General features: G+C 40.1%; 1 protein-coding gene across 1 annotated transcript; it reads right to left on the bottom strand.

The window, feature by feature from the left end:
* Window positions 1-4,301: 4,301 nt before the first annotated feature.
* On the bottom strand, window positions 4,302-26,008 carry LOC103366836 (solute carrier family 25 member 36-A-like). The gene is made up of 7 exons (XM_008294677.1): window positions 25,591-26,008; window positions 23,170-23,334; window positions 19,431-19,508; window positions 15,683-15,783; window positions 8,949-9,015; window positions 8,538-8,827; window positions 4,302-7,461 (listed from the first exon to the last, which is right to left on the bottom strand). The coding sequence occupies exons 1-7, from the start codon at window positions 25,629-25,631 to the stop codon at window positions 7,268-7,270; spliced, it is 936 nt and encodes a 311-aa protein (XP_008292899.1). The 5' UTR covers window positions 25,632-26,008; the 3' UTR covers window positions 4,302-7,267.
* Window positions 26,009-27,042: the final 1,034 nt, after the last annotated feature.

Genomic DNA, 27,042 nt, shown 5'->3' with positions numbered 1-27,042 from the left:
CTCAGCACATCCAGCAGCCAGCGGAGCCCAGTGTCCGTTTACTCCGCGAGCCGAGCGCTGATTGGCCGCTTCCACCGCGACGCAGCACTCTGCTCTCACGCTATTGGCTAATGCTCCCATGGTGCGTTCAGGGACTAGTTGTACATTCTGACCCACCACGGTGAAATTCCAAAAATAAATGAAAAACAATATAATTACTACTATTAAGTGGTGGAGAGTAACTAAATACATTCACACAACTACTGTGCCTAAGTAGAAGTTTGAAGTACGTGTGTTTTAGTTGAGTATTTCTATTTGAAACTACTTTGTTCTTTAATTCTGCTACATTTCAGAGGAAATATTGTGTTTTCTATTCCACCACATGTAGCTGACAGCTGTGGTTGCTTAAAAAAAATACATATTTTGAACATTTTTAAATACAACACACTTTTAAAGATTGAGTCAGTGTTTTCCAACCAACTGCTTTATAATGTCTTACAAAAAGTCAAGTCATATTTATTTATATAGCACATTTAAATCAACCAAAGCCAAAGTTCTTTCCAGTGAAGAAATAAAATTGCTGTTGCAAATGTACAAGTTTAACTATTAAGGTCAAGGGTCTACAGTGATGTGAAAAACACCAACCTAGTCGGGTTCAAAGTTCAGATGGGATTTGTTAACAGCTCCAAATGCAGATTTTTTTCCCCATTCTAAACTAAGCACATTATTTCATTTCAACAATTGTTCAAATGATCCAAGGTTATCTCACCAATACTCAAAGATTACAGAAAAAATCCAAAAGCGGAAAACAGATTAGTGAATCAATGCTCTGTTGTTGTTGTTGTCCATCCTCTACCGTTAGTCATCTGATGACCCCTTTGATTTATCTTCTGTCTCTGTATATACAACTGTGTATAAAGTCGTTTAGCTCCACCTGCAGCAGCAACAACAACAGCAGATTTGCATGTCATGGCAATAAATAAACATGGAAAAAGATACATGTTGCTGCAAATAATGCAATGTTGCTAAGTTACTTTCCACCAGTACATCCACTACATATCTGTTTTCAGATTTCCCATGATGGCATGTTGACTGCTTTTTCTTAAAATTCCCCATTTTACATTGAATTTGTTGATACTTGATTGTTTTTTGTTTTTTTTAAATCCCCTAACAGTTCCTTTGCTGTCCCCACAGCTGACACTGACACAGCTCCAGGTATCACTTACGCCTCCAACTTAAGTCAACTCTGAGGAGTCGCTGTAGGTAACTCAGCATGTAACTGACACTCCAACTTTATATGTTGCCTGCACTGAAACTTCAGTGTCCTTTTTCTGTTTTAACAACCATTTCAACTTCTTTCAGTCAGTGTACGCCTACCGTCACTTCAGCACGTTTCAGTGTCTGGCACATTATACTGAACAAAAATATACACACAGCAGGTAATGACATAGACGAATAGAGAAAGTTCGTAGACACTTTTTTCGGGCAAGATTACATTTTTGGACATGTCCATCCAAAGCTGTCTGAAATTATTTCATTGACAGTATAAAATGGAGTTGTGGACATTCAAGGGCCTGTCTACAGCCCTGACTGACATTTCAGCATCCAGCATGACAACAGTTCGTTCTTGTCTTCCTCTTCTCATCTGTGGCATCTTGTCATTTGATTAAAACTGCATTTTAATGTCGCCTTTTATAATCACCAGTCATCAATCTTATCATGGTCAATTAAACTCCAAAAACATTTGTGCACAATTGGAAAGAAATTAGATGTGTAACCTTTTCAGAAAAGAACACTATACAGATGCTGCCTTTATATTTTATTTTAGTGTACAAAATTTGCATTGCAAATGTTCAGCTCTGGGCGCACGCTCATTTTCTTTTCCAGTCATATGTTTCCGGATGTATGTCCTGCTGGTATATTGTCAAGAGCACGTGTCCGGAAGATTTAAAATCTCAGAACGACACTTTCCCTTAATTTACTTTCAACAAATAGATTAGGCTTTCGTTTTTGCCTTCCTTTGTTTACCTTTCCACGGCCACAGTATATTATCTGTAGGAATTCTGACAGCACTTGAACGCATCCTTATCGCCACGCTTTATTTTTGTTCTTGTGCTCATCTCAGATTGTGGTTTCCATCTGAATCTTTATTAACCCACTAGACAAATCAGAGGGCTGTTAAGTGGATGTCAATTGAGATGTTTAACCGCAAGAATGAGTGAGCTGGTCCTCTGTAGTATCTGGAATTCAGACTCTGTTGTGCAAAGTCAGAGAGAAAGTGAGAGCTGATTGATTTGCATCGAGTTGCAGCTAATAAGCGCCATGTGCGCTGTTTGAGCTGAACAGCCGCACAACACAGTCAATACCAACTCATGTCCTGTGGTTTTATATTATATATATATATATATATATATATATATATATAATCCATCATCCATCCATATATATATATATGAGTCACTGCTTCCAGCTACAACGCGTGTGATGATGGATTTTTTTTCTTTCTTTTTTTTTTTTTCTTCAAATAACCATCTACCCACATTTATAGATTAGTTCGGCTGCAGGTTCTATACATGCATTACCGAACTAAACAGAAATCGATGCTTCTTGAATTATTCAGCCTAAGTGAGCAGAGCAGTTATCATGAGGATAGGGAGGGACTGTGTGACCGAAGAAAAGAACCCTGTTTGTGATTTGTGACACCTGCTTTTGAATTGATTGAAATTAAAAAGTAATTATGGCACGAAAATGTGCCTGAATAAAGTAATTTAATAAACTGACCAGCACAGGTCGGTTCTATTCGGTGTAATGTGGCTCCTCCTGCCGGTACTGGTGGATAAATACAGTTTATGGGATTTGATGTCTTCCTGATTCGACAGTAATTCTGTAACTGGAGTTTCTTAAACATTTGACACAATAACACTTAAGAAATGTGATCTTTGGTCAGAAATTGGGGGAGAACCTAGGTTTATTTACGCTGTTAAAAGTCTCATAACAATGTAAAAATGTATAATTTCGTGCGTAATGACAGGTTTATGTTAATAAAATGTCCTGACCGATCGGATGGAGCTCAGGATTCATGTAGAGAACCTTTAATGTGAATAACTGCACCGTGTGAACCTGGCCCCTCGGGTGTTCAGAGGAACACAGAACATAATCTACCGTCAGGTTCTGTGCTAATGATGTTACTGTTGCCGTGCCATGTGCGTAAATACGCATGTCAGTTCCAATTTTAAAAAAAAAATAAAAATGTGCTGATGGTTACTGCTGCTGTGTGAAGCTGCAGGTATTTATTAAAGTTAAAGGAAAGAAACTGACACACAACAAGCAGTCATCAGTAAATGTATTCATGTTTTTGCCAAACCAACAACTTAAGTTTTCTTTAACAAATGGAAAGTAAATGGAGAATGAATGGGAAATAAATCCATGGACAGGGTTCATAACAGAAGAACATATTTTCTACTCTATATTGAGGGGGGACAAATTGGTATTCATTCAGTTTTAAGGAAACAAGAAAACCTTTTCTCATTACTTTCAATTGCTAGCTTTGAAACTGGTACCTATACTGCACTCCCTCTATTGTTCATGTGTATAGTGTGTTTTTTTCTGCCTTTTATTTCACCACTACTATTTTACTTTTTATTTCAATGTGTACTGTGCATGTTTGGTATTAAATATTTCTTACTGATTAATCACATTATCTAGGAAAAGTTTCTGTGACTCTTCATTCAAAATGAGTTTATTTTATGAACTAAAAGTAACTATGCACTTTGCAGTATTTAATTCATCCATCCATCCATTATCTATACACCACTTAATCCTCACTAGGGTTGTGGGGGGGCTGGAGTCTATCCCAGCTGAGGGTGAAGGCAGGGGACACCCTGGACAGGTCACCAGTCTATCGCAGGACTACACTTAGAGACAGACAACCAAGCACACTCACATTCACACCTACAGACAATTTAGAATCACCAATTAACCTCAACATGTTTTTGGACTGTGGGAGGAAGCCAGAGAACCTGGAGAGAACCCACCCTTCATGGGGAGAACATGTAAACTCCATGCAGAAAGATCGAAAGAAAGACATGAACCGGCGACCATCTTGCTGCGAGGAAACAGTGCTAACCAACTGCACCAATCAATTAAAGGTAATTTTCCTATCATCAATTATATTACACCATTTTTTAAGTTAAGGAGCTCAAACTGCAAATATTTCTACAACAGTATATATGAACAAATACACATAAAATACAAATACATACATTTTTTAAAAAGCAGACAGATCAGTTGCAAATAGATTTTTATTTATTTTTTGTTTAAAAAAACAAACAAAAACACATTAAAGACTGTGCTGGCAAAACAAAAACAATCTTCTGGGTCTCGCTGAACCCTGCATGAGGCTGCATCCTGTCCAAGCAAACAGGGGCAAAGACACTGAATTGCATACAGACACTGAAATGAGAGGTAAAAAAATAATAACAATAATAAAGTGAAATGTCTGCACTGTTTGTCCAGTTGTCTGTTCATGTCACATTTTGGTAATTTCCCCTCAAGTATTACTGCAACAGAGCTAAAGAAGCTGAAGCTGTTAGTGTTTTACTGGAAAACATGAATGTTAAAATGGGTCAGCATTTTCTTTAGCAATATGTCAAAGGAGACTGAAAATCAATAACTATTACGAGTTACAACACTTCAGTTTGCCTCAGAAATGATACTGCAACACAGAGGACAATGTGAGCGTTCAAGAACAAGATCGTGCATGAATGCATTTGATTTTCTGTAACTTTTGGAAAATAACACTTTCTTGAATTTTTTAACCATTGAAACTGTGCGTGTGCATCGAAATGACAGCGTCTGTGGTGGGCGGCCTCAACAAAAGGTTTACATGTCATTTTGATAGTGAACAATGTAAAAGTATTCAAGTGAAATTTCAATGAAAAAAAAACTGTGTGCCAAATCTTTCTCAAAAGACGTTTTTGTTTTTTTTTAAGAGTGCAATTAAGTGATTTTTTTATTTAAAGGGGTGCAAATGTGGTCTCTTAACAATTAGCCTCTTGAGTAACAGATGTAGCAGTTTCTGGATTTCACATTCTTTTAAAACTTTTTTTGTTAACCGCCCAAAGTAGCAGTGCTGCTCTGTACAGTGTCAGAGAAAGATGATATCAGTTCTTGAACTCTCACATATAAAACTCCTCTGTTTAAATATTGAAAACTAGTGTGCGAACAGAACCAAAAAGAATCTGACAGAAAGTAAAGAAGAATGTAAACATCTCAAATGATGGAAACATCCAAGCTTTGCAAACTGGAACACTTGTTTTTTTTTTTTTGTTTTTTTTTTTTAGGAACCTGGTAAAACGACTAACCAATGCTCCAGCGCAAACGCTCACATTGATGTATTTGCTCTGCAGCATTTGCTAGGTTTCATGTAAGTACATAATGTTTGCAGAACAACTTACAACAACACATAAACGCAAGAAAATTCAGTCAAGCAACATCAATATTCATGTCTGTGTCGAAACCAGGTTCAATTGCACAAAAATGAAAACAAACATTTGCAAATGCAAACTACAGCATGATCACAAAATGAGCCTAAAGGGAAAAAAAGCAACTGATATGCATACACAGTATCGATATTATATACAAACATTTGGACATCCTTCACAACTACTGAGAACTCTAAACTGTACAATATATCTGCTATAAGAACAGTTGCGCAAAATACCATTTTGATATACAGTTAATACTTTTTTTCTTTTACAATGTACAAGTTTAAACTGTCCACACAATAAAATGCAAAGCACAAGCCCCAAAAGGCCACAAAAGTGCATGTTATCAGGTCAGTCGGAAGCCACTGGAAGGAAGGACTGGCGTGGAAGTGGGAATTAAAGCTCCCAGTATCATTCAGGAACCTTTCCACACTTCAAACCGCAGTGTCTTGCAAGATTAATAGATGGTGAAGGGAACTCTGGAGTAGATATTCATTATACATGCAGACACACATGACTACAGATGCACCGCCATACACACACACTCACACTCCCAAACACAGATCGTACAACTTGTTAAACACACACACACACACACACACAGACAGGTTCACACTCAAACAGGCTATGGGGTGATAAAACTGCATCAATATTCTCCCACTCCAGCATTTCCCCAAATTGTCACATTATATTCAAGTAGCAACGCTCCAATAGAAGATACTCAGTACCTTTGGGACAGTCGCACACATCACATCTCCAAAAAGGACACATTGGTCTCATGTTTTCACACAAGATTTTCAGGCGACCGAGCAGCGGCTGGAGGCAGAAGCTAGCCTTCTTATTTCAGTTTTAACAAAAACACTGTCGACAGGGAACTTCAGCCGACCCGTGCCACCACCAGGAGCTGAGTTATAGAGGAATAAAACACTGAATGGTAGTCAGCGTACTAACCTAAACACTGGGTAGTGTCTGAGGCATGTGCTTAAGTGACCGTCACAAGCTCGTCATTGTGTTTCATCGTATTTGGCCATTGAGTGCACTGCTGTTGATGAGCTTCAGGTCATCCCGGGGGGTGCAGTGTTCAGAGGAGAATGCTTGAAGCCACGCCTTCTGTAGTGCAACAGTGGATGGGTGACCGACATATCTGTCTGAAATCCAACTCTCTTCTGACATTCTACCTTCAGTAAACATTCCTTTACTGTGTGTCATGTGGCCGCACAGTATTCCCACAGCTCTGAAGCAAGTGCAGGCTTGTACAGACAATTATTTATTTAATTATTGAAGCTGACCTACATTTAGTTCTCATCCGTCCTGTCAAGTTCAGTTGCCTCCAAGCATTCTCCTCCTACGTCTATGTAAGGGTGAAAAAAAAGGCCATTTTGTTTTTGTAATCACCCAAAAAGAAAGATGCAAATTAAATCCTTTCTGTTAAGGCCACTGAATTCTGCTCAAAATCTTATCCTTCAGTGCTTTAACCAGCACCAAGCTGTTACTGTACCTTTCCTGTCAGTGCCTCCTCTCTGCTCTGAGCCATTTTGCCTCCACTGTGAACTGTGGCGCCCTCTACCTGTTCCAGCAGTCTGACAACGGGAACCAGAGGGGATGATGTTGATATGATACCAAAGGGCTCTGTCTCCTTCCTTTTTCTTCATCTTCTTTGCGTTCGTCTTGTTCTGGTCCAGTAGAGTATCTTCACTTTTCCTTTGGTCTTCATTTGCACATTTCATACCCTGATCAAAGGGCATCCATCTCAGTCACTTTCTGTCTCCCTCTTCAAACAGAAAGGAGACACTCCTGGTGGGCTAACGGCCGAGCAGGTAGACCACCACCTCGTAGGTGCACATCATGATGGCAGTGTTGGGAATCTGTCTGACGAGGTGTGTGGTTAGGCCGCGGTACAGCGCCCGGTATCCCTCCTCCCTGGGTACTGTCAGCAGAGTCTGGAAGAAGGAGCGGTACTTGCTGCCTTCCTCTCGTAGCCGTGTGCGAATCACCTCTGCAATTTGAGAGTAGAGGAAGAAAACTGTGTTAAGTACTCTACTGACCATCAGCTTTTTATGTCAGACTCTGATGACGAGTACTGTGTGGGCTCTCGAGTGCTGCATTTCAACATTTGACACACTCAAGTAAACCTGCTATTATAAGTTATCCATCTTGGTAAACCTGCTGCTCTTCAACTTGCTTTATCGTAAACTAAAGGCGCAACTAGAGATTCTGATTTTTGTCTACATCCCAATCCAGACAGGAGGACCTGCACTAGGTAAAGAATATTAGCAACATTTATAGTGCAAATGGACCATGACATTTATCAGAAATAGATAGTGAGTCTTTGCCTTTTTGAAAATGCAACATGTATTGATGCTACAATGCATTCTGGTCTATTCAGCTCACATACACAAAAAATGCTTCCTGATCTGTGTTGGAGTTCCAATCAGACAACATTAAAACTTAGCATTCCTCAATATTTATGACCTTGTTCATATTTGGCTATACAGTGTGTGTCCTTCTATAAACATTTTCAAGCTCAGATAAAATCTAATCATTTTTTATTTCCCTTTTTTCCCCCAAAATATTGACCTGTAACGGATTAGGTGGCCATAAACAATTTGTTTATTGTCAACAAATATCATGAAAGACGAAAACCAACAATTAATTTATGTGGCTTACTGTTGTCCAAGTATTGTTTTAGGATATAAACCATGATATATATTTGTCCATTGTGCCACACAGCTGAGCTGCTTTTCTGTAACACCACTAGCATATTGTATATATGATCCAGATTGCACTGAAACCAAACTTTGTTTTTTTTTTTTTAAATCAGTCCCTGCTGCTGCTGCTTTTTGTTTATAAGAAAGTGCATATGTGGGAGCTGTTCTTTTTAAATTACTTCTTCATTACTTCTTGTTATGTTCAACAATATGGGCTGGCTAAACAACATAATAGTGGGAGATTAGAAGTGACCTATTGATGGTTTTTTATTCTTTATAGGATTTGTTGACAGCTAATAAAGTACACGTTTTGTGCCCTGCCTTTTGACCAACATAACTGAAGGTGAGTGAGACAGAAGGTTACCATGAGGATAGGCGATGGAGGTGGCACAAGTCTTGGAGGTGGCTGCTGCTAGCATCATGCCCACAAAGTCTGAGGCGTCCTTGACGCTCTCTTCCTCTTCGTCCATGCTGGTGTGGGCCCTGGACTCCAACAGTTTACGTTTGATACTTTCATAGATGACAAAATGGATTACAGTCTCAGAGATGCCAGCATATGAGGCTGACATTCCTCTGTAGAAACCTCGTAGGCCGTCCATCTGGTACACCCGCCGCACGCACTCAAACGCATTCATACGCCGCTCGCCCCGGTTTCTGTGATGAAAAGAGAATTTTCATTTTAGCAGCAATATAATTTCAAATGTCATTTTTGTTGCAGGAGAACAAGACAGCCATACAATACTTGTTTCTAGACTTGATAGAAATAGTTCCTCACCTGGCCTCCAGCTGCAGACGAGTCTTTATCAGCCAGATGGGATTGGTGGCTGTGATGGCGGTGAACCCTGGGAATTTCAGAAGAGGTCAGAGGTTTAGACAGACGTATAAACACTTGGAAGAACACAGTCAAATCAACTACACTAAATATTCTATACTGTGCAAGGACAGTGAGAAAGCACTTCACGTAACAGGATCAACTGGCTCAAGTATTTACTATAGGCCATCTGATTCCAACTGTTATAGAAAGTGATATCGATTGTTTCAGTATATATGAATGAAATCTAAACATCAACAGTCATTTATTGAGTTACAGACAAAACAACTTTCTCTGCCACATGCTAGTCACATATTGATCCTCTTCGTGTGAAATGCTACTCGGATGCATGTAAACCAAACAGCTGTCCTCCTGAAGTAAAGTATCGTGACTAACAACAGAGCATGAGGGCAGCAGCTTTAAGCTATGAGTGCTTTGTCTTTTTTTGATTTAGCATCTTGAGAAATATCTAAGTGCAAACACTGGGAAATGAGGCCAAGCAGCAAATTCATTTAGGCCTTTGAGTGTGGCTGATTGTTATACTACAGTTTGCTTCATTTCTTATAAGTGCTAATGAGAGCTATTGTGGTTCTAATGAGTATAAATAGCAATTACGACAAAGGTTTATCAAAAAGAGAAGTCTGCTTCTCAAAATATCATTACAGTGAAATGAGCTTTAAAATTATGGGGGCATTATTGTAGCAAAACTATTTGTACGGAGAGCTGTCTGTCTGTATCTCCATCTGTTCGTCCAAAGTGAGATTGGTCAATGTGTAAAAGAAGTTGTCAATGCGAACAGGAATCTACAAAAGTCGTCCCACGATGTGTCTGTCTGTAATCAGGTTTTCAAATGTGTAAGAAATCTGCTCATTTGTATTAAAATTTGGACATGTAATGAGAGTTGTCAATGCGAACAGAGGTATATGAAAAGGCAGGGCAGCAGAGCGGCAGCAGACACAATGAACAATCCTGTAAGCTCAGGACACAGAAACCCTGATTTTCAGATACTTTTCAGTTTCACATCTCTCACAGTAGAAGTGTAGCAAAAGTCATGTGTGAAAAGACAGCCAATGGGGAAGCCGCTCCACTCGAATACGTAGACTTTTCAACTACGTATACCTCTGTATGCATTGACAACTCTTCTTACATGTCCGAATTTTAATACAGATGAGCAGATTTCTTACGCATTTGAAAACCTGATTACAGACAGACACATCGTGGGACGACTTCTGTCGATTCCTGTTCGCATTGACAACTTCTTTTCCACATTGACAAATCTCACTTTGGACGAACCGATTGAGATACAGACAGACATACGCATGGACAAATAGTTTTGCTACAATAATGCCCCCATATAAAATGCATTCACATAATCATAGATCTCTTACAAACAAATCTGTCATTGCACAAATTCAAGTGAGAACACAATGAGTCTTAGATTGCTTTAAATTTCCAGCTATTGTTAGACTATGCAATATGCATGATGACTTATTAGTCTTCATGTTTATTCTATAGGATTTAATGAACCAGTGGTTAACTGGTTAGATAACACAACAAAAAAAACAAGCTGTGGGTCTTTTACTAGCACAGTTAGCACAACTACTTCAGCACAGAAAAACAAAATGGTGTCTGAAGGAGATTCTTCAATTATTCACTACAGTGGAAACCCTGACACGTACTTAGTGCTGCCCTTCCTGATCATAATGGTGGTTAGAAACCCTGTTTCATTGTCCGTCCAGCTCCACAGCCACACGTAAAATTAGCACAGCAAGCTCATAAAAGGAGCATCTGCCAATAATTAGATCTTGAAAATGCATGAAAAATGTATACAATGGAGTGTGTGCTTGTTAAAGTAATTTACATGTGATGCTTTTCCATTTTGTTTTTGTTTAGTAGAAATACTTGACAAGAGAGTAAAGCATAGGTTGTTGTATAGGGTATAATGGTAATTTATGAGCACTTTGTATTATTAAGAAATGACACAAAGTCTCTTTAGAAGTCTGTGATACAATGACGTCCGAAAAAGAAGGGAAACATGGCCATTTGCAGAAAACTGCTACCACCAGGACGAGTCTATACAGAGACCGCAGTCACATCTAGTGTATCAATGCAACAGAGACCTATGTTAAGGCAACTGCGTATAGTAGAAAAGGATTATAGAGGTCTGTTGAAGAGAAGAAGAGAAGAACAAAAAGAGGAAGAAGAAAAAAGAGGGAAGTAGAATGAAGTAGCGTCTATGGCGTGTACTCACGAGGGAGGGGCAAAGCTCCTCCAGCTCCTCCCCGCTGCAGCTAGTAGCCTGCAGATATGGGGGGCTCAGATGGCGGGGGTCTCCCACCCAATCACGCAGGGGTGAAAGCTTTACAGTAAAGCCCTAAAATAGACACAGGCTTTTCTGTACCACAGTCACACACAAGCAGCAGTCACATCCACCCCAAACCCCACCAACCAACCCACCCCAACCCACTTCCTGATCAAGAGGATGGAGAAGAGATGGGAGGTGAAGGACTGGTACCCCCCATCTTTCCCCCCCTCCAGAATATAAACCCAATTCTACATCCCACCCAGTCTAATTAACTCATATGTTTAATTAAATTCTGCCAACCCAGTCCAAGCCTACAGCTCTGTCTCACGGGAGCGAGCTAAAACACAAGAACAAATACAAAGGCAGAAAATAAATCTGAGGAGGTATTCTACATACAAATCATTGTGCTATTATCTGTTTATAATCCACATGTTTTAGAAAGCACAAGATCAATTTCTTACTGAAAAAAAGTTTGAATATAAAGAGGTGGGAAATGCTAACCTTGCCGTTTTGTGTAACAGACTCTTAGCGGTGGACGATAGCAATAAATGGAGTCAGGAGACCTTTTAATGATGTGTGATGACATAAGAATGAAATGACTGATGATGGTGAAGTGGAACAATGAGGTCGCACGATGGTGACAACTCCGTCTGCCCCAAATACCTGCCCTGACTAAACCGGACCACGGAAGAACTGGGTTGAATTTAAAAATAACAATGAACGTGCTCCTTTTAGAAATGCACATCAAATAACTTTGATAATAGTTAGTAGACAAATCCTAAAAAATAGTTTTTACATCTTTATATTGCTGCAGAATATTCATGTTTAGACATAAAATAACAACTTAGAGGGCAGTTTAATGTACAAATCATTTTATTATGACAATTTGCCTGCTGTAAAACGTCTTCATTTGTTTTCTGTTTAATTAATGTTTGCTTTCGTAATTAAATTTGTCACTATGTGATAAGATGATCTTACACAGATGTGTTTAATATGAAAGCATATTTACATTAATAGGTAATATGTAGGAAAGTTCTTGCACGTTTCTTCTGAAAAATAATACATCGACAGACATATATGGCTCACAGCAGATTAGTGTGAGCATAGTTGGTGTGTCTTATAAATTCATGTATCAATATTCCTAGAAATATAAAGCGGATTAATTAACAGATTTAACTGGTATTAAAGCAAACGTCTCTTGTTTGCCTTCTAGCTCATTTAGATAAGCCACAGAGCAGATACATCCACAGACTACACAAGCTTACTGTTCTTGACTTGGACCTCTGTAGAGAGCAGCAGCATCTGCATATCGACAAGCTGCTACAAGTTGTACATTATCTTTCTACAGGCCTATAATCCCTGCACAACTTCTCCAGAGGGGTTTGACCTACATTCAGAGACAGCAACATGCTTTAGATTAACTGCTGAGGGGGGAAAAAAGTGAAGCAGTGGGACTTGTCTGCCTTCTCTGCGCGTAAGAGAAGTTCAAAATTCATAGCAGGGAGGACGTATAAGCCAGCAACTCCACAGAGTTAGTTTACAAAACTGGAAGCAATTATCCGGCATCAGGATAAAATCTACAGTTCGGTCACTGAGGGTTTGGCACTGACCACTGCAAGCTCAGGCTAGACTTACTGGCATCAACTCTGTTGTTGGTCAGTATTGATCAAAGCTCAGGGAGGCTGTGATAAATGTATATAAGAAAGAGACCTTAAGTCCATTCATTGAGTGCAAAACATTGTGCAGTACAATTACACCGCAACATGTCAAAGACGCCATAAAGAACTGATTTTCCAGCACCTATGTTATATGACTTCAGGTTGTGTATCTCTGCCTGCATGTTTGTCAAGGTAATAAGATAAATGTATGCAACTGCTATGCAGATGAAGGCATGTGTGACGCAAAGACTCCAAGCACAGTGGCTGAAAACTCTTACGTTTGTTTATACTCTGTGTGGTATGGTTTTCCCGTTGCCTTAATTGTATGTCTGTGTCTTAACTGCAACTTGTCCACATTCAAATATAAATCTGTGTTTTGTTTTTTACCGGTACCAGCAAGGCACATAATTCACATAATTGAACAAGAGAAAGTCTTGTGGAAATAGTGCACGTCTCTGTGGTTATGGACTGACACCGAATCGCCTTGAAAAGAAATGACCGAAGCACTAATGGTGTTGATGAATGATGACCAAAGACAAAATGAAAGACACCGAGTGCAACCTTCTGTGGCAGAGACAAGGTTAGCATTTCTTTTGTGCTGACAAAAAAAATTCCACACAAGTGTGTCATTACTTTACCTTTCCTATGTTGATGGAACAAGCTACGGGGAAGGGGCAGGTTTGTGTCAAGACTAAGCAATAACAAAACCTTAACATGAGGGCCTGAAACTACATACCAGCAGCAAACACGTTGCTATAAGCAATGGTAATATCATTACAAATGATCTAATATTCATAAAAATCACCATGGTTTTTATCATACCAGTGTAAAGAAATGGGGTGCTACCTGACGTGTCCGCCCAAGTGCCAGGGGCCCCGGTTGACCTTTGGGGGCCGTGTTCTCTTCTCTATACACACAGAGCAAAGAAGGGGGCCCACACCACACTGTTTAAGTAACAACTGGGATGTTAAGCCATTTACAGTGTCCTCTGGAGAGGCCTCAAATAAAAGAAAAAAAAAAAAAAAAGAGGAAAGAAGGGCAAGGAGGGAATAAAAATAATGGAGGACATGGGGGACAACGGGACTTGTAGAGGAGGAAAGCACAACCTAAACTTTGAGGACCACAAGGTTTTCTTCTTTGGTGTATAAATAAAGACAGGACAGTCATGGTATAAATGCCAGCAGTGTAACATTCGGATTTGTCTCCTCTACTGCAATATATGAGGGCCATCAAGGCCACAATGGAGAGACAATATATTGTATTATCAGTCCTGGTACGTGTACAAAAAGAAAATGTTCTGAACAAAGCTGATTAGTAACAAAGATGTGATATATAATTACACAACTGCTACGGTTTCGGGGTTTTGAGATTAACTTTTTGTAATAAGGTAATTGTACTGTACAAAAAGAATAAATGCATAGTTTGCTTTAACCCTCTGAACACCAAGCTGTTTCTGTTTTGTTTTGGTTTTTTTTGCTGCATTTTTACTCACTGTGGGGTCATTTTCCACTGCAGTGTAAAGTCCTGCACCTCTATGGAAACAGACCAACCAAGAAAAGAAGTAGCAAGAACTTGTGTTCTGTGCAGGATGACAAAGTTTTAATCCCATAAATTATTTTAAAAAAAATGTTAAAAAACAAAAAAATGTGACTATCTTTGATGACTTATTTTCAAAAATGGGGAAAAATTGATTCAACATGTACAACTTTTCCAAAGTGCCCCCAGTGGCTACCAATTACGAATATCCATCCATCCATCCATCCATCATCTATACACCGCTTAATCCTCATTAGGGTCACGGGGGAGCTGGAGTCTATCCCAGCCGCCTTAGGGCGAAGGCAGGGGACACCCTGGACAGGTCACCAGTCTATCACAGGGCAACTACAAATATACATATATAAATAAATTTCACTACCTACGTTTTTAATTTGTTTCCATACTTGTTTCCCATCTGCACTGTTGGTTACAACCAGGTCAGTAACATCTTTTTGGTTACACCGAGGAGCACAGAACTTTTTGTTTTTTATGGTATCCAGTTTGACTAAATGGTCTAATTTGGATTAAACCCAAAGAATTAAGTTATTCTGATAGAACATTATAATTTTAAGCATAGATTTGGTTCATTTTCAGGACAGAACAAGAAATAATTAGTTTAAAAATGGCCAGAAATCTGATTTGTTTGTTTGTTTTTACACTTTCTGGCTCTGAGAAATTGTAGAATTTTGGCGTTTTTTTTTTTATTAACTTAACATTATTTCAGACGTGCTGGTTGAATTTAGGGTCCAGAGGGTTAAACAAAGTGAGGCTGTTTTTGCCACAATCAAGTTTAATTTGATCCTGAGAGTCTTAAATTGTGCTTTCGGATAAACTGATTGTTGTTTACATTTAATATTTCTATACATGAAACAGCTGGGTAATGCCTACTTGTAACAGACATTATTATTTAGCTTTAGCATGCTTCAGGTCTGGGGGAAGGGTGGTGTCTGAGACACTTCAAACTGTGCACAAAAATGATGAATAGATAAAGAAAAATGAAAGCTGCCTGATGAAGACAAACGGAATAATTCTTTAACATTTAAAAAAAACAAACAACAAAAACCCATCAGTGAGATATTCCGCCCAGGCAGACTGATAGACAGACAAATAGGCAGATTAAACCGACAGCAACAGACAGACGGACAGACGGACAGACAGACAGACAGACAGAAGGGTGGGGGAGAAGGAGCCATCATTACCTGCCATCCCAGCAGACACCATGTGCACCTGGGTAGAGTCTGGCTCCAGCAACCCATTCAGCTTCTCCTTGGCTGTTGAATAGACTGCAAAGTAGATTGCCCTGTTGCAAATAGCACCATAAAAAAGAGGAAACGATTAGCCAAAGCAATCACCAAAAAAGCTAAAAAATTAATGATGCATTCAGGGATTAAATACAGAATAAAAGACCACGAGCTGGGACAATGAGTGCTGACAAACTGTGTCTTTGAATAATTACTGTGAAGCGTGACATTTTCTAAAGTAACTATATTTGCTAAAAAAGAATATTACCATAAGTGCATAAAATTAATATTGCCCTAGTTGTACATGATAGCATTTGACTGTGTGTGTGTGTGTGTGTGTGTGTGTGTGTGTGTGTGTGTGTGTGTGCTTGTTTTAGTGGCAAATTTATCTCCCATGATTCCAGCTGCTCTTCACTAAATAAAATCATGGGATTTAGTCAACATTTCTGCTTAATGAATTTAAACTCAGTGACCTTCACTGTCTGCCCTCATTCTGAACTGAAAAGCAGGCATGTACAACATAATCATGCTTCTCCACAGATGTATTATGCAAGTAGCTCTCAATGTGTGGGCGTCTCACATGTAATGAGTGATGTTGTTGGTCTGAGCTGACTGCACATGTGCTATGTGTGCTGCTAATGAACGCCAGCAGCATGCCCAATGAATTGTACTCTCATTAGTATCAGAAGATGTTTAAAGTGCAGTTTCCTAATTACAAGAGGAGAGAATAACTCTGTAGCACAGCAAGCCAGACCTCCCCCTGTAGATAAATAAAGTAATAAAATTGCCATGTCGTTTAACGATATTGCAGCTAAGCTTAACTTAAATTAGACTTAAATGGAGTGGAAATGTTGCATTGCCATTCACCTTTAAAAGGTCGTGTTTTGTTCCTCTTTTCAGTAAATTAATGAAAGTCTCACATGTCTCCAGAATGTCTTTCAATTTTCAGCTCAAAGTACTGCAAAGATGGTTCATTTGACCATGACAGTATAACTCCTGGTTCTAGTTGGGTTCTAAACAGGCCGTTTCAGTGTCTGTAGCTTTAAATGCAGCTAAGCTGATGCTGTTTACACCCGTATTCAGGAAGGAGACTCTCTCTGTGTAAGCAGCAGTGCAGAGTCGTACAGCTGACGATGCAGCAGCTGACACAGACGTTGAGTGTGTGAGACCTTGACTTTCCAGCGTTCTAACTTTCTTTCTGAGTGATTATTTTATATGAAAATATTGCTGAATTCAAAGCAAAGCTTTTGTTTTTAACTCATAAGGTTAGTATGTTTGACAGTGCTGTGGGTATGAAGTCAGTATTTTAATGGTGCAGAGTAGCAGCTTGGAAATTGCTCTAAAGTGACTGTCAGATAACCAGCAGTCATGCTGTATGAGAGTGAGTTTCAGTGACTATTACATATGGTTTTATTATCTGACAGCAAAAACAGAAAAACACATGAATGAGAACTCCTTAAATGGGAATTCGGCTGAACTACAATACAGGATAGGTGAGCACCAGAAGCAGCTAGAAGGAAACAGATGTAAGCAGTGGCTCAAGTTGAAGCACAACAAGTGACATGAAAACACAGTAACCTTCTCAGTCCTCGTTTTTTTTGTTGTTGTTTGTTTAAATAATTTTTTCTGGCCTTTTTGCCTTTAATAGACAGGACAGTGAGGTGAAGACCTGCAGCAGATTGTCGTAAGCGAGAGTTGAACCCACAACCACTGCTCAACAGCTCCTGTTCATGGGTCGCCTGCTCAACCAGGGGAGCTATAGGAGCGTCCACCTTCTCAGTCCTTGTGTGTTGGTGTAAAATCAGTATTGTCTGCATCATCTCTGATTGTGGCTCCACTTTCCACAGAGCTCTAACTTGTGGGTGTTATGTTTTTTTTTAATCGTGAATCTTCTGATGTGTCTATAAATAACCCTACAGACACGGACGGTGGAATGTTGATGAGTAGCTCTGAATCATGAGTGCCACTCATGACTCCCCGGTCCAAAAACTTGAATGCAGTTTTGAAATCTGTCACACAAACTGACATTTTATGTTAATTTTCCTGGATAAATGGAGGGCTGCAAGGTGGGTCAGTGGTTAGCACTGTTGCCTCACAGTAAGAAGGTCAACGGTTTGGGATCTGCATGTTCTCCCCATCCAAAAACATGTTGAGGTTAATTGGTGATTCTAAATTGTCCGTAGGTGTGAATGTGAGTGTGCTTGGTTGTCTGTCTCTAATTGTAGCCCTGTGATTGACTGGCGACCTGTCCTGGGTGTCCCCTGCCTTCACCCTGAGTCAGCTGGGATAGACTCCAGCCCCCCGCGACCCTAGTGAGGATTAAGTGGTGTATAGATAACGGATGGATGGATAAATGTCATACCCAACAAAATATATTTTAAATTCTCTCTAGCTTCCACAGATACCAAGTAAACCATTATGAAATAAAACAAAAAAAAAAAATTATAGAAAAAAAAGGCATCCTGTATGTTCCACATCATGTAGCAGTGGAACCATATATAGAGCAATTTAAACAATTCAGCTAAAATTGAGTTTGGGTCATAAGGTTTCAGTGAACTGGCGATACAATTTGTGATGTTGTATCTAGAATGTCACAGAGCCTGGAAATGCATATTTAAATTCTGTATAAAAAGAACCTGAAAAGGGAATACTGGAAAACATGGTTCAAGTACAACATAACATTGCACAGAAGGCAGCAGGAAAGCTTATATTTTTCTAACGATGTCATCGGGTTTACTGCTTATGTAACAACAGCCTCCTATAGCACAGTTTGCTACAGCTGTCATGGTCAGCTACACAACGAGAACACAGAACTGACACACAAACGCATATCCAAGGGCATATTTTGCCCCTCAGAGAGCCGGAGCTTGAAAATGCAAAACAGCAGAGACAGTGAAGCCACAGGACAGAACAATTGTGAATTAAAGAAGAAGAGGATGGAATTTATGGCTCAGACAGAAACAGATCCCACCACACAATGGGAGGATGACAATGGTCATGTGACGCAGCAGTAACTAGGAAGAGCTCGACAGGTCAGGGAGGGAGACTGCACACAAACACAACCGCCTCTCTATAGAAACTCCATTGTAGCAATGACAGCGACTGTCACATGAGGAAACTGTCACAGCTGGCCGGCATCTGCTGCTGCTGCTGCTGCTTTATTCTGATTTTGATTGACTGAGTCCAAGCTGTTACGTAAGCCTAACCAGATAAGCTAAGAATCAGGGAACCCGCTCATTTCCGCTCGGTTTTGAAGGGCAGATTTCCATTGAACTGCCGTGAGTTTAAAAAAAAATCAGTTCTGTATTTGTGGTTTGTTGTTATGTCTGCCCACAGAAGTTCTGAGTGAGCAAGAAGTTTGAATAAAAGATGACCTTGTGATAACGACGTTTCTCAACAAAAAGGAATCACGAGGTTTGATGTAACGCATGAAGTAAATGACGCAGAAATATCTTTATTCTCTGAGAGAGGGCCGTGCTGGTGCTGATAACACTGGTTCAATCAGGCTGATTCTGTTTCCTAGTGAAGACTGAGGTGACCTATTTGTCTATTTGCTTTTTGTAAGACATGCAAGTGCAGGTTATGTATTTTTCATTTGGCTTTTTTCCTGTTCATCACTGTTGTATCAATTCAGGGATTATAAAAGTTAAAGTAAGAGAAAGATGCCATGCAACACACTCAAAACACTGCAGACAACACTACATACCTGGAAGGTGCCACACCTACAAGGTTGGGACCCAGGCCTCTGAAGAGCGAGCGGGGTCCCTCTCTCTCTAGAATTAACCTGAAAAGAGCAAACACTTTATTTAAGCATTTCACTTTATCCATTCATTCCTGCATAACACAGAACAAGAAAACAATATTTTATATCAATTTAAGACACTGGGCAAATTTTCGTGTAATTTACTCACAGTTATGAATTCATGTCTACCACAAAGCTGATGTTTTAGATATTTGCTACATGATGTATATTCAAAAATGACGTTTTTTCACTTCCATGTCTAGATGAAAAGACAGACACAATTGTGCTCATCTAACTCTGTGCAAGGAGCAAACAGCTAAACCCAAAATGATTCATGTGCATGCCAAATTCTAATTCATAGTAAATTTCTACTGAATCAGGTTTTCTTCTGGCTGGAAAATAAATAAACAAGTGACAAAAGACAGTTAAACTCTGTCCTGGAGATGTTCACAATGAATGCTAACTATTGCTATGACTTTGTTTTTTTATCATCCATCCATTATCTATACACCTCTTAATCCTCACTAGGGTCACGGGGGGCTGGAGTCTATCCCAGGGTGAAGGCAGGGGACACCCTGGACAGGTCACCAGTCTATCACAGGGCCACACTTAGAGACAGACAACCAAGCACACTCACATTCACACCTACGGACAATTTAGAATCACCAATTAACCTCAACATGTTTTTGGACTGTGGGAGGAAGCTGGAGAACCCAGAGAGAACCCACACTGCACAGGGAGAACATGCAAACTCCACGCAGGAAGATCCCGGGCGAACCGGGGATCTTCTAGCTGCGAGGTGACGGTGCTAATCACCGAGCCACCTTGCAGCCCTGTTTTTTTATCGTGAACATCTCTAAAACAATGCCTAACTGTCTTTTGTCACTTGCGTACATCACTCCCAGGCAGAAGAAAAACCAAATGTGCAAATATAAATTTGCTATAAATCAAAATGTGAATACTTTTGGGCTCAACTGTAACTACATTTTCCACAACAATAAACCTTATTATTGTTTGGCAAATATAATCACAAAAACTGGATCCACCATGAAATGTATGAGACATGAAGATCTTAGTTTCACCATTGTGTGTAAAAAAAAAAAACAAAATAAATAAAAATAGAAATAAAAACACAACATGTCCTTTAAATACTATGTGATCCCTGAAAACACAGCGCCAACACTTCACACTGACGTTCATGGGTTACAAATTAAAACTTCTATTTCGCACAAAATCTCTGTTTGTAGCCAAATCTATATCCAATGTAGGAGCCCTAAGCAGACGGATTGGACGTTTTTGGTCCTACTGCCATGACCTGACACTCGGCACAACCTGATATTATACACGAGGTCACTATTAACATACTGGAACCAAAATAAATGATATGACAGGTGCCCTGGCCCTGGTGGTGTACACAGTGGTATCATGATCGCTCACGTGTACTTTTTCCGTTGTCACCCAAGTTCAAAGATTCTTCACCTTTCCGCAGACTAACCCAGTAACCTATTTCTGCATGTTCACAGCGACTAATTCACCCTTTATTTATTGCATGTTTTCACAAAACAGTGACACACAGTAAAAACAAAGACAGCATGATGATATCCTTCAAAAAAAAAAAAGAAACCCCTGAGAAAACTGTCTTTTGGTCCAGACAGTAACACGGTCCTTTAAGGTCGATTATATTCGTATGATAGAGGCTGACTCATTCTATTTAAAAATAAGATAGAGCTCGGATGTTTCTGGGAAAAGTTCGTAGCTATTTATTCTTTTGTTTGTGGGTTTGCGGTCTGTGCCTTTCGGCCCTGGATGTGAGATTTTGCCAAGTTCTGTCCTAAAAAAAAAACAGAGCAAGTACCTAAACTTAGAAAACAGAGAGCTTAGCGCGAAGGTGTTCTCCGCAGCCACAAAATCCAATCGACACACTCTGCTCTAAAATGAATCTAGGCCTGTACCTCCCTGCATGTTGACCCACTTTGACGAGTGTGCAGGGTTTTTTTTCCCCTTTCCTTGCCCCATACGGCTCTTCCCTCTTCTGCCCTGCTCCGCTCAGTATTGCATGATAGCGCTGTGCTGTGTCTTCCAGTGGCTGTTTATCTTAAGGACAACACAAGAAGCCGAAAACAATTTCCAGATTCGCTGCAACCTCTCTAAATAGGGCATTAGTTTTATGTTATTACACAAGGTCCTCAAAAAAGCCCTGTTTCTTACATAGCTTTAGCTAAAGAACTGATTTGTTCCCACTGGTTGAAGCAATAAGTGGAGGTGTTGTCCTTTTCAGATTCTAGCAAAATACTGTGGTGACAAATAAAAATGTATACTGAACATTCTAAAGTGCAGCGTTAGCATTTTGCCTACATATCCTGTTAAACTTGGATTTCCTGTTAAACATTTTTCTCACAGTTAACCCTTAGTGAATTAACAAAGATTCAAAAGTGATAGTGAAGATAATGAATGCATTCATTTAGTGGTGGAAAATTCCACGCACTGCCAGTTGTGCATTATGCATTACGTTTAACAGTGTGTGACATGCTCTGTGACAGTCATGGAGATAGCTTGCCAGACAACAAGAATAGAGCCATGTAGCTAAGTTACGGTGAATATTTACTTAAACGGTGTTAATCCCTCACTGATCCACATTAATTCTAAATATCCAACAACACCAGCCTCCAGTAGGTTCTAAATAATCGCCCAACTATTGTTGAATTTCCCTTCACTTTCACTTCTCCCTGTGCATATCTGGCAACTTTCCACCACATCTGAGAAGAGGAATTACATGTATTTAACAAAAAAAAAAAAACAAGAAACAATTCATTGAGTATTTATTACACTGGTTCCCCAGTAGTTGTTTGAAGAAAGTCCCAAAAACAGCCAAACAGCTGCAAGGTCAAAATGAAGCATAAATTCGCTACCTTGTCAATGGATGCCAATGAAAACAAGTTGCCCGTATGTAAATATTCTTTGTTGCGTTGCTCTCAAAAACTAAACAAGTAGTGCACGAATGGAACTTTCACCAGCGATTCAAAAAACCCAAAACCTACCCCAAGGGCAGGAAAAGCATTTCTGCTAACAATATTTCCAGCTTGCTGACCAGCTTCTGATTGGTTCAACACATACCCGGATGGGTAGTGCGAAAGAAGACATGTAGATATTTGGAACTCTGAACTTTTGTATTTTATTATGTTGATGTAACTCTACAGTCAAGTCTCAAGTTGAGGCAAATACTAATCCTCTAAAAGCACATTTCTTGTCATTAAGTAGTATAACACAATAGCCATTCAAACTGAATGTCACATAGCACAGTCATAGCGGTACATAGAAACAATCTTGTTTCATTATTACTGTGGATTCACCGTGACATTGACTCAGGCCTCCCTTGGCGTTTCCCTTCTGTTTTGTGCACTTCCGTGTATGCTAAAGTGTCACATTTCTTTTTGAGATCGAGGGGTAGTGGTCAACTAGCAAACAAACATAGCGTAATGAGCCATTTGAAGTACTAGACAACCACTAACCCTCAATTTCTAAAAGAGATGGGATGTCAAGTGGTAGGGTCAAGGGGGAAGAATAGCATTCAGCTAAGCCGTGTCTTTTTAGTTCAGTGCATATTGAGCACATAAATCCTACAGTTAATGAAAGGTTATCTTGGTAAGATTCCTTTTTGTAAAGCAAAGTTCGTAAAATAAACATTTAGCATAAATCTCCTTACCTAAGACAGTGCAGAGGCCCTGGTGGAGCAACACGAGCAACGCTGGCTCCGTTGACAGTGCTAAGCTGGACTTCAGAGACGTACAGAGTGATGGACGAGGACTGCAGTCTGGTCTTGACCACCTCCAGAGGACAAGTCAAAATAGCACCCACTGTACCGCCACATCTAGGAGGGAAAAGGTTTTTTTTTTAAAACAAAACAAAACACAGGGAATGGTAAGAGATGGGATCAAAGCATGAGCAGGAAAAGTTTGCTTTGGAACTGCAATTACAAGAAAGTGACAGATCTACACATGTTGTTGAAAATACTGCAAACAGTGTTTTTTATTCACATGGCCCAAGCCTCGTTTATATCTGCTTGGTCAGTTTGCCAGTTTTATTTTTAAAAAACCCTCCTCGAATACCGGTCAATGGTAACACAATCTGTTATTCCCTTTAGCGCCGAGATCATCTAGGAGGCGTGACACATGCAGACGCCAAAGCATGGTGTTGTGATATGCAAGACATTGAGATGTTGTGTGTTTCCTCTGAACTCATGAATAGCTCACTTTCCTCTGAACACAGGATGAGTTCGGTGGAACTGTCACACTTTGCTGACTGTATGCCATCTGAGAAAGTGAGAATGAGGCGTAATGAAAGTCACTGTTGTGCAGGCTGCCCGTTGAACTCCTATCCACATGACAAGCACGACTGCTCGCAAATAAACCAAAGAAACGTGTCATCATGAACCCATCAGCATGTAAACAAGCTGGAGTCACGTTGTCAAAAAGCATAATGCATCCATTTCAATCAACATTATCCTATTATCTGTTTCACTGATGTGGTGTGCATGAGCATTTTATTAAAATAAAAGCAAAGCTACTGAACATCATCTTAAAATCTCTTCCTGTGCTTTCTACTTTGCACAACTTTTATGAATAAATTTCACAATCAAACCTCTGCACGGTTGGAACGTGCTTGTTGATTATATTAGTGACAAATCAAGATAGGTCGGGTAAAGCTGTAGTCTTGCAGTTGTGTCACTTGACATCCAGGCAGTAAATTCCTCTGCTTGCGATCTCTTTAGTGTAGTACCAGCTATATTTACCTTTCAAAAGACCAACCCACATTCATGCTCACAGGCAGCAGCAGTGACCCTTGCCCTACTTTCTGCTGACTGCTGGATGTGTATCTCTCACAGTGGCTGTGGGAGGCAGCTCAAGTTTTTGGGAAAAGCCAACTAAATTCTCCTATGCAAGATGTACAATGTGTCTCATGCAGTTCTTGAACTTTAAATCCCTGATAAGAGAGATAACGTATGAGTCGCGGTGTGACAAGTTTACCAAATTTTATTGTCAGCGATAAGGTAACAGACGCTGAGAAAATGAAGGCCATGGAATAAATTAAAGACAGATGCACTGGGTCGATAAACCGCTACACTTCTGTGCTTACATTTACTTTGCTGAGAAAGTTGTTAGTCCTGTTTGCAGGATTGTGAATGAGGTGCATTGCTCATCTCATTAGTTTAGGCTTAAGTACTCACACTGTATTGTGCTTACTTTGGATCACCCTTTAGTGGTTTAGTAAGAGTCTTCAGAAACTGCAAAGCAGTTTGATTTTTTTAACAGTATTTTACTGCCCAAAACTAGCTCCCACCCACCGTTTGCAGAGTTGTGCAATAGGGCAAAACTCTTCGGATGATTTTGGGAACTACTTATATCAGATGTCTGGTAATACTCATGTGAGTATTGAGGAAGCCAAACAGTCCTAAAAAGCCATATATTCCTATGAGCTTCAGTAACAATGCAGTTGGACTTAAAGTGTTTTTTTATACTCCCAGGTTCAAGAGGGTTTTTCAGTTAAGTTGCATGGTGTTTTTGCGATTTCAATAGTTAATTTCCATCAATAAAAAACACAAGATTCAGAAATAAGTCTGACTGTTGGCAACACATACACAGACGTGCAGCTGACATTTCGTTTCGTTACGTATCTTAACGATCTCCCAGTTTGCTGAAAGTCAAAACATCAGCAGAGAAGGAGCAGCCATGCTGTGGCTGCAGCAGCGCTTCGTCCAGCCACCGACAGAGGGCAGCAACGAGCACGACAACAAAATGAAACCGTACACTGGAGTAGCCGGTATTTAGAGATAAAACGAAACAAATCTATATTGTGGTATCTCTGGAGTCACGTGTAAGCCCAACAACACGCTCTGTTGGATTTTAGTTGGTGTTTTTTTTGAGCAGCAGCTCGTGTTTTTCGTAAGTTCGGTTTGGACCAATGGTTTTGACACCGACGTGACTGACGTGCTGCCGGAGGACGAGCAGCACAACAGTCCTGGACGCACGGCTAGCTAAGACAAACCATACGGACAGTCATATTTCACAATGTAACCGTACGATGAAATCAGACCCGGATGAATAAACGAGTTGCTTGTGTGACTTACCCTCCAGCAAACAAATGAACCAGTGTGTCCCTTTGGCTCATTATTTAGCATGCTCTGCCAAGCAGCGCGCCTCGGGCTGCGGCAGCGGGTCAGACGCGGGGCTCGGTTCACGGCCCTTCTCGGTGCTCTCTGCCTCCGAGAGGATGTCGACAGACAAACGACGTCGATGACCGACCAGCGGTGGGGCGAGTCTGCGTTGATTCAGACTGCAGTGGGCCCACAAACCCCACTGTGTGTCTCTGTCTCGGCTCCGGCTCCCCTCTGACACAGATGTCCGCTACCTTCGACTGAAACACCGCAGATCTTCGACTTCACCCCGCTGACTGGACGCAATACAACAGCGCAGGTCGAGCAGACGGTTTTATGGCACATCCACGGCTATGACTTGATTGTCTCCTCTGCTTTCATTGCTGCAGCGAGAGGGAAGGAGGCAGAGCTCATAGTATTTACTGTACGGCCATAGGCTGCAGGACACGCTGCTATTGGTCAGACTGGCGCGCTACGTCACCACGTCCCCGCCCTGATCATGCACTGTTCACATGTTCAGCACTGAATGAATCAGGACTGCAGTGTGTTTAAACGCAGCCTCTCAAAGAAGGTCATCCTGTCACTGTCTGCAAGTATTTGGACAAGGACATATTTTCTGAATTCAAGATCACTTTTCTAAGACAGACCTGGGACCAAAACAATAATAATATATCTACAGCCAGTCAAAAACAATACCCAGCATTAGAAACTCCAGGTGAGGTTACACAACCAACATTGAAGCAGCATATAAAGTTAATCATTTGAGATTGTTTATTGAGGTACCAAAAGGATTTCTACACTGTCTCGTCATAGAATTAGTGATATGATGACATATCAGCAAATATACAGTGCCTATAAAATGTGTTTCAGACCTCTTGGTAGTTTTCCATATCATTTCTTATTACCTTTTAATTGTGAGTGGCTTTCAGTTGCTTCCCGCATCAGATTCAAAACTCTGACACTTGCCCACAAAACTACAGTGAGAACAGCTCCCTCCTACCTGAACTCTCTCATTCGGGTCTACACTCCCTTACTATGCTCGACCAACAAAAGCCGCCTGATACAACCACCACAACAGGGTGAGGTCGATAGTTAGACTCTTCTCGTCTGTGGTTCCCTGGTGGTGGAACGAGTTACCAAACTCTGTTTGACCTGTTGAAGCGCTATGAGATGACTTGTTGTTGTAAATATGCGCTATACAAATAAAATTGAATTGAATTGAATTGAATTGTTCAATCTGCTGATTCCCTCTGCTGAAAGCGTCTGCAAAATGAAATTGTAGAATTGTAGAATTGTGATCACCTTTTGGGGATTATATATATATGTATATATATATATATACAAGAGTGAAAGCAGATTTCGTCAAAGTAATGTTAATTCATTCAACATCTAAAATGTAAAATAAGTGATTAAGTCAGCATTTAG

The sequence above is a fragment of the Stegastes partitus genome, unplaced genomic scaffold (assembly GCF_000690725.1).
Source record: "Stegastes partitus isolate 25-593 unplaced genomic scaffold, Stegastes_partitus-1.0.2 Scaffold986, whole genome shotgun sequence".
Taxonomy (NCBI): Eukaryota; Metazoa; Chordata; class Actinopteri; family Pomacentridae; genus Stegastes; species Stegastes partitus.
This window is presented reverse-complemented; position numbering and strand designations above follow the sequence as displayed.

Excerpts from the sequence above, each read along its gene's own strand:
- LOC103366836 (XM_008294677.1), bottom strand. The coding sequence starts at position 25,631 with ATGAGCCAAAGGGACACACTGGTTCATTTGTTTGCTGGAGG. Across the intron at positions 15,784-19,430 it reads GTAGGTGTGGCACCTTCCAG|GGCAATCTACTTTGCAGTCT; the intron begins GTATGTAGTGTT and ends TATTTGCAACAG. Across the intron at positions 7,462-8,537 it reads CTCCATCGCCTATCCTCATG|AGGTGATTCGCACACGGCTA; the intron begins GTAACCTTCTGT and ends CTCAAATTGCAG.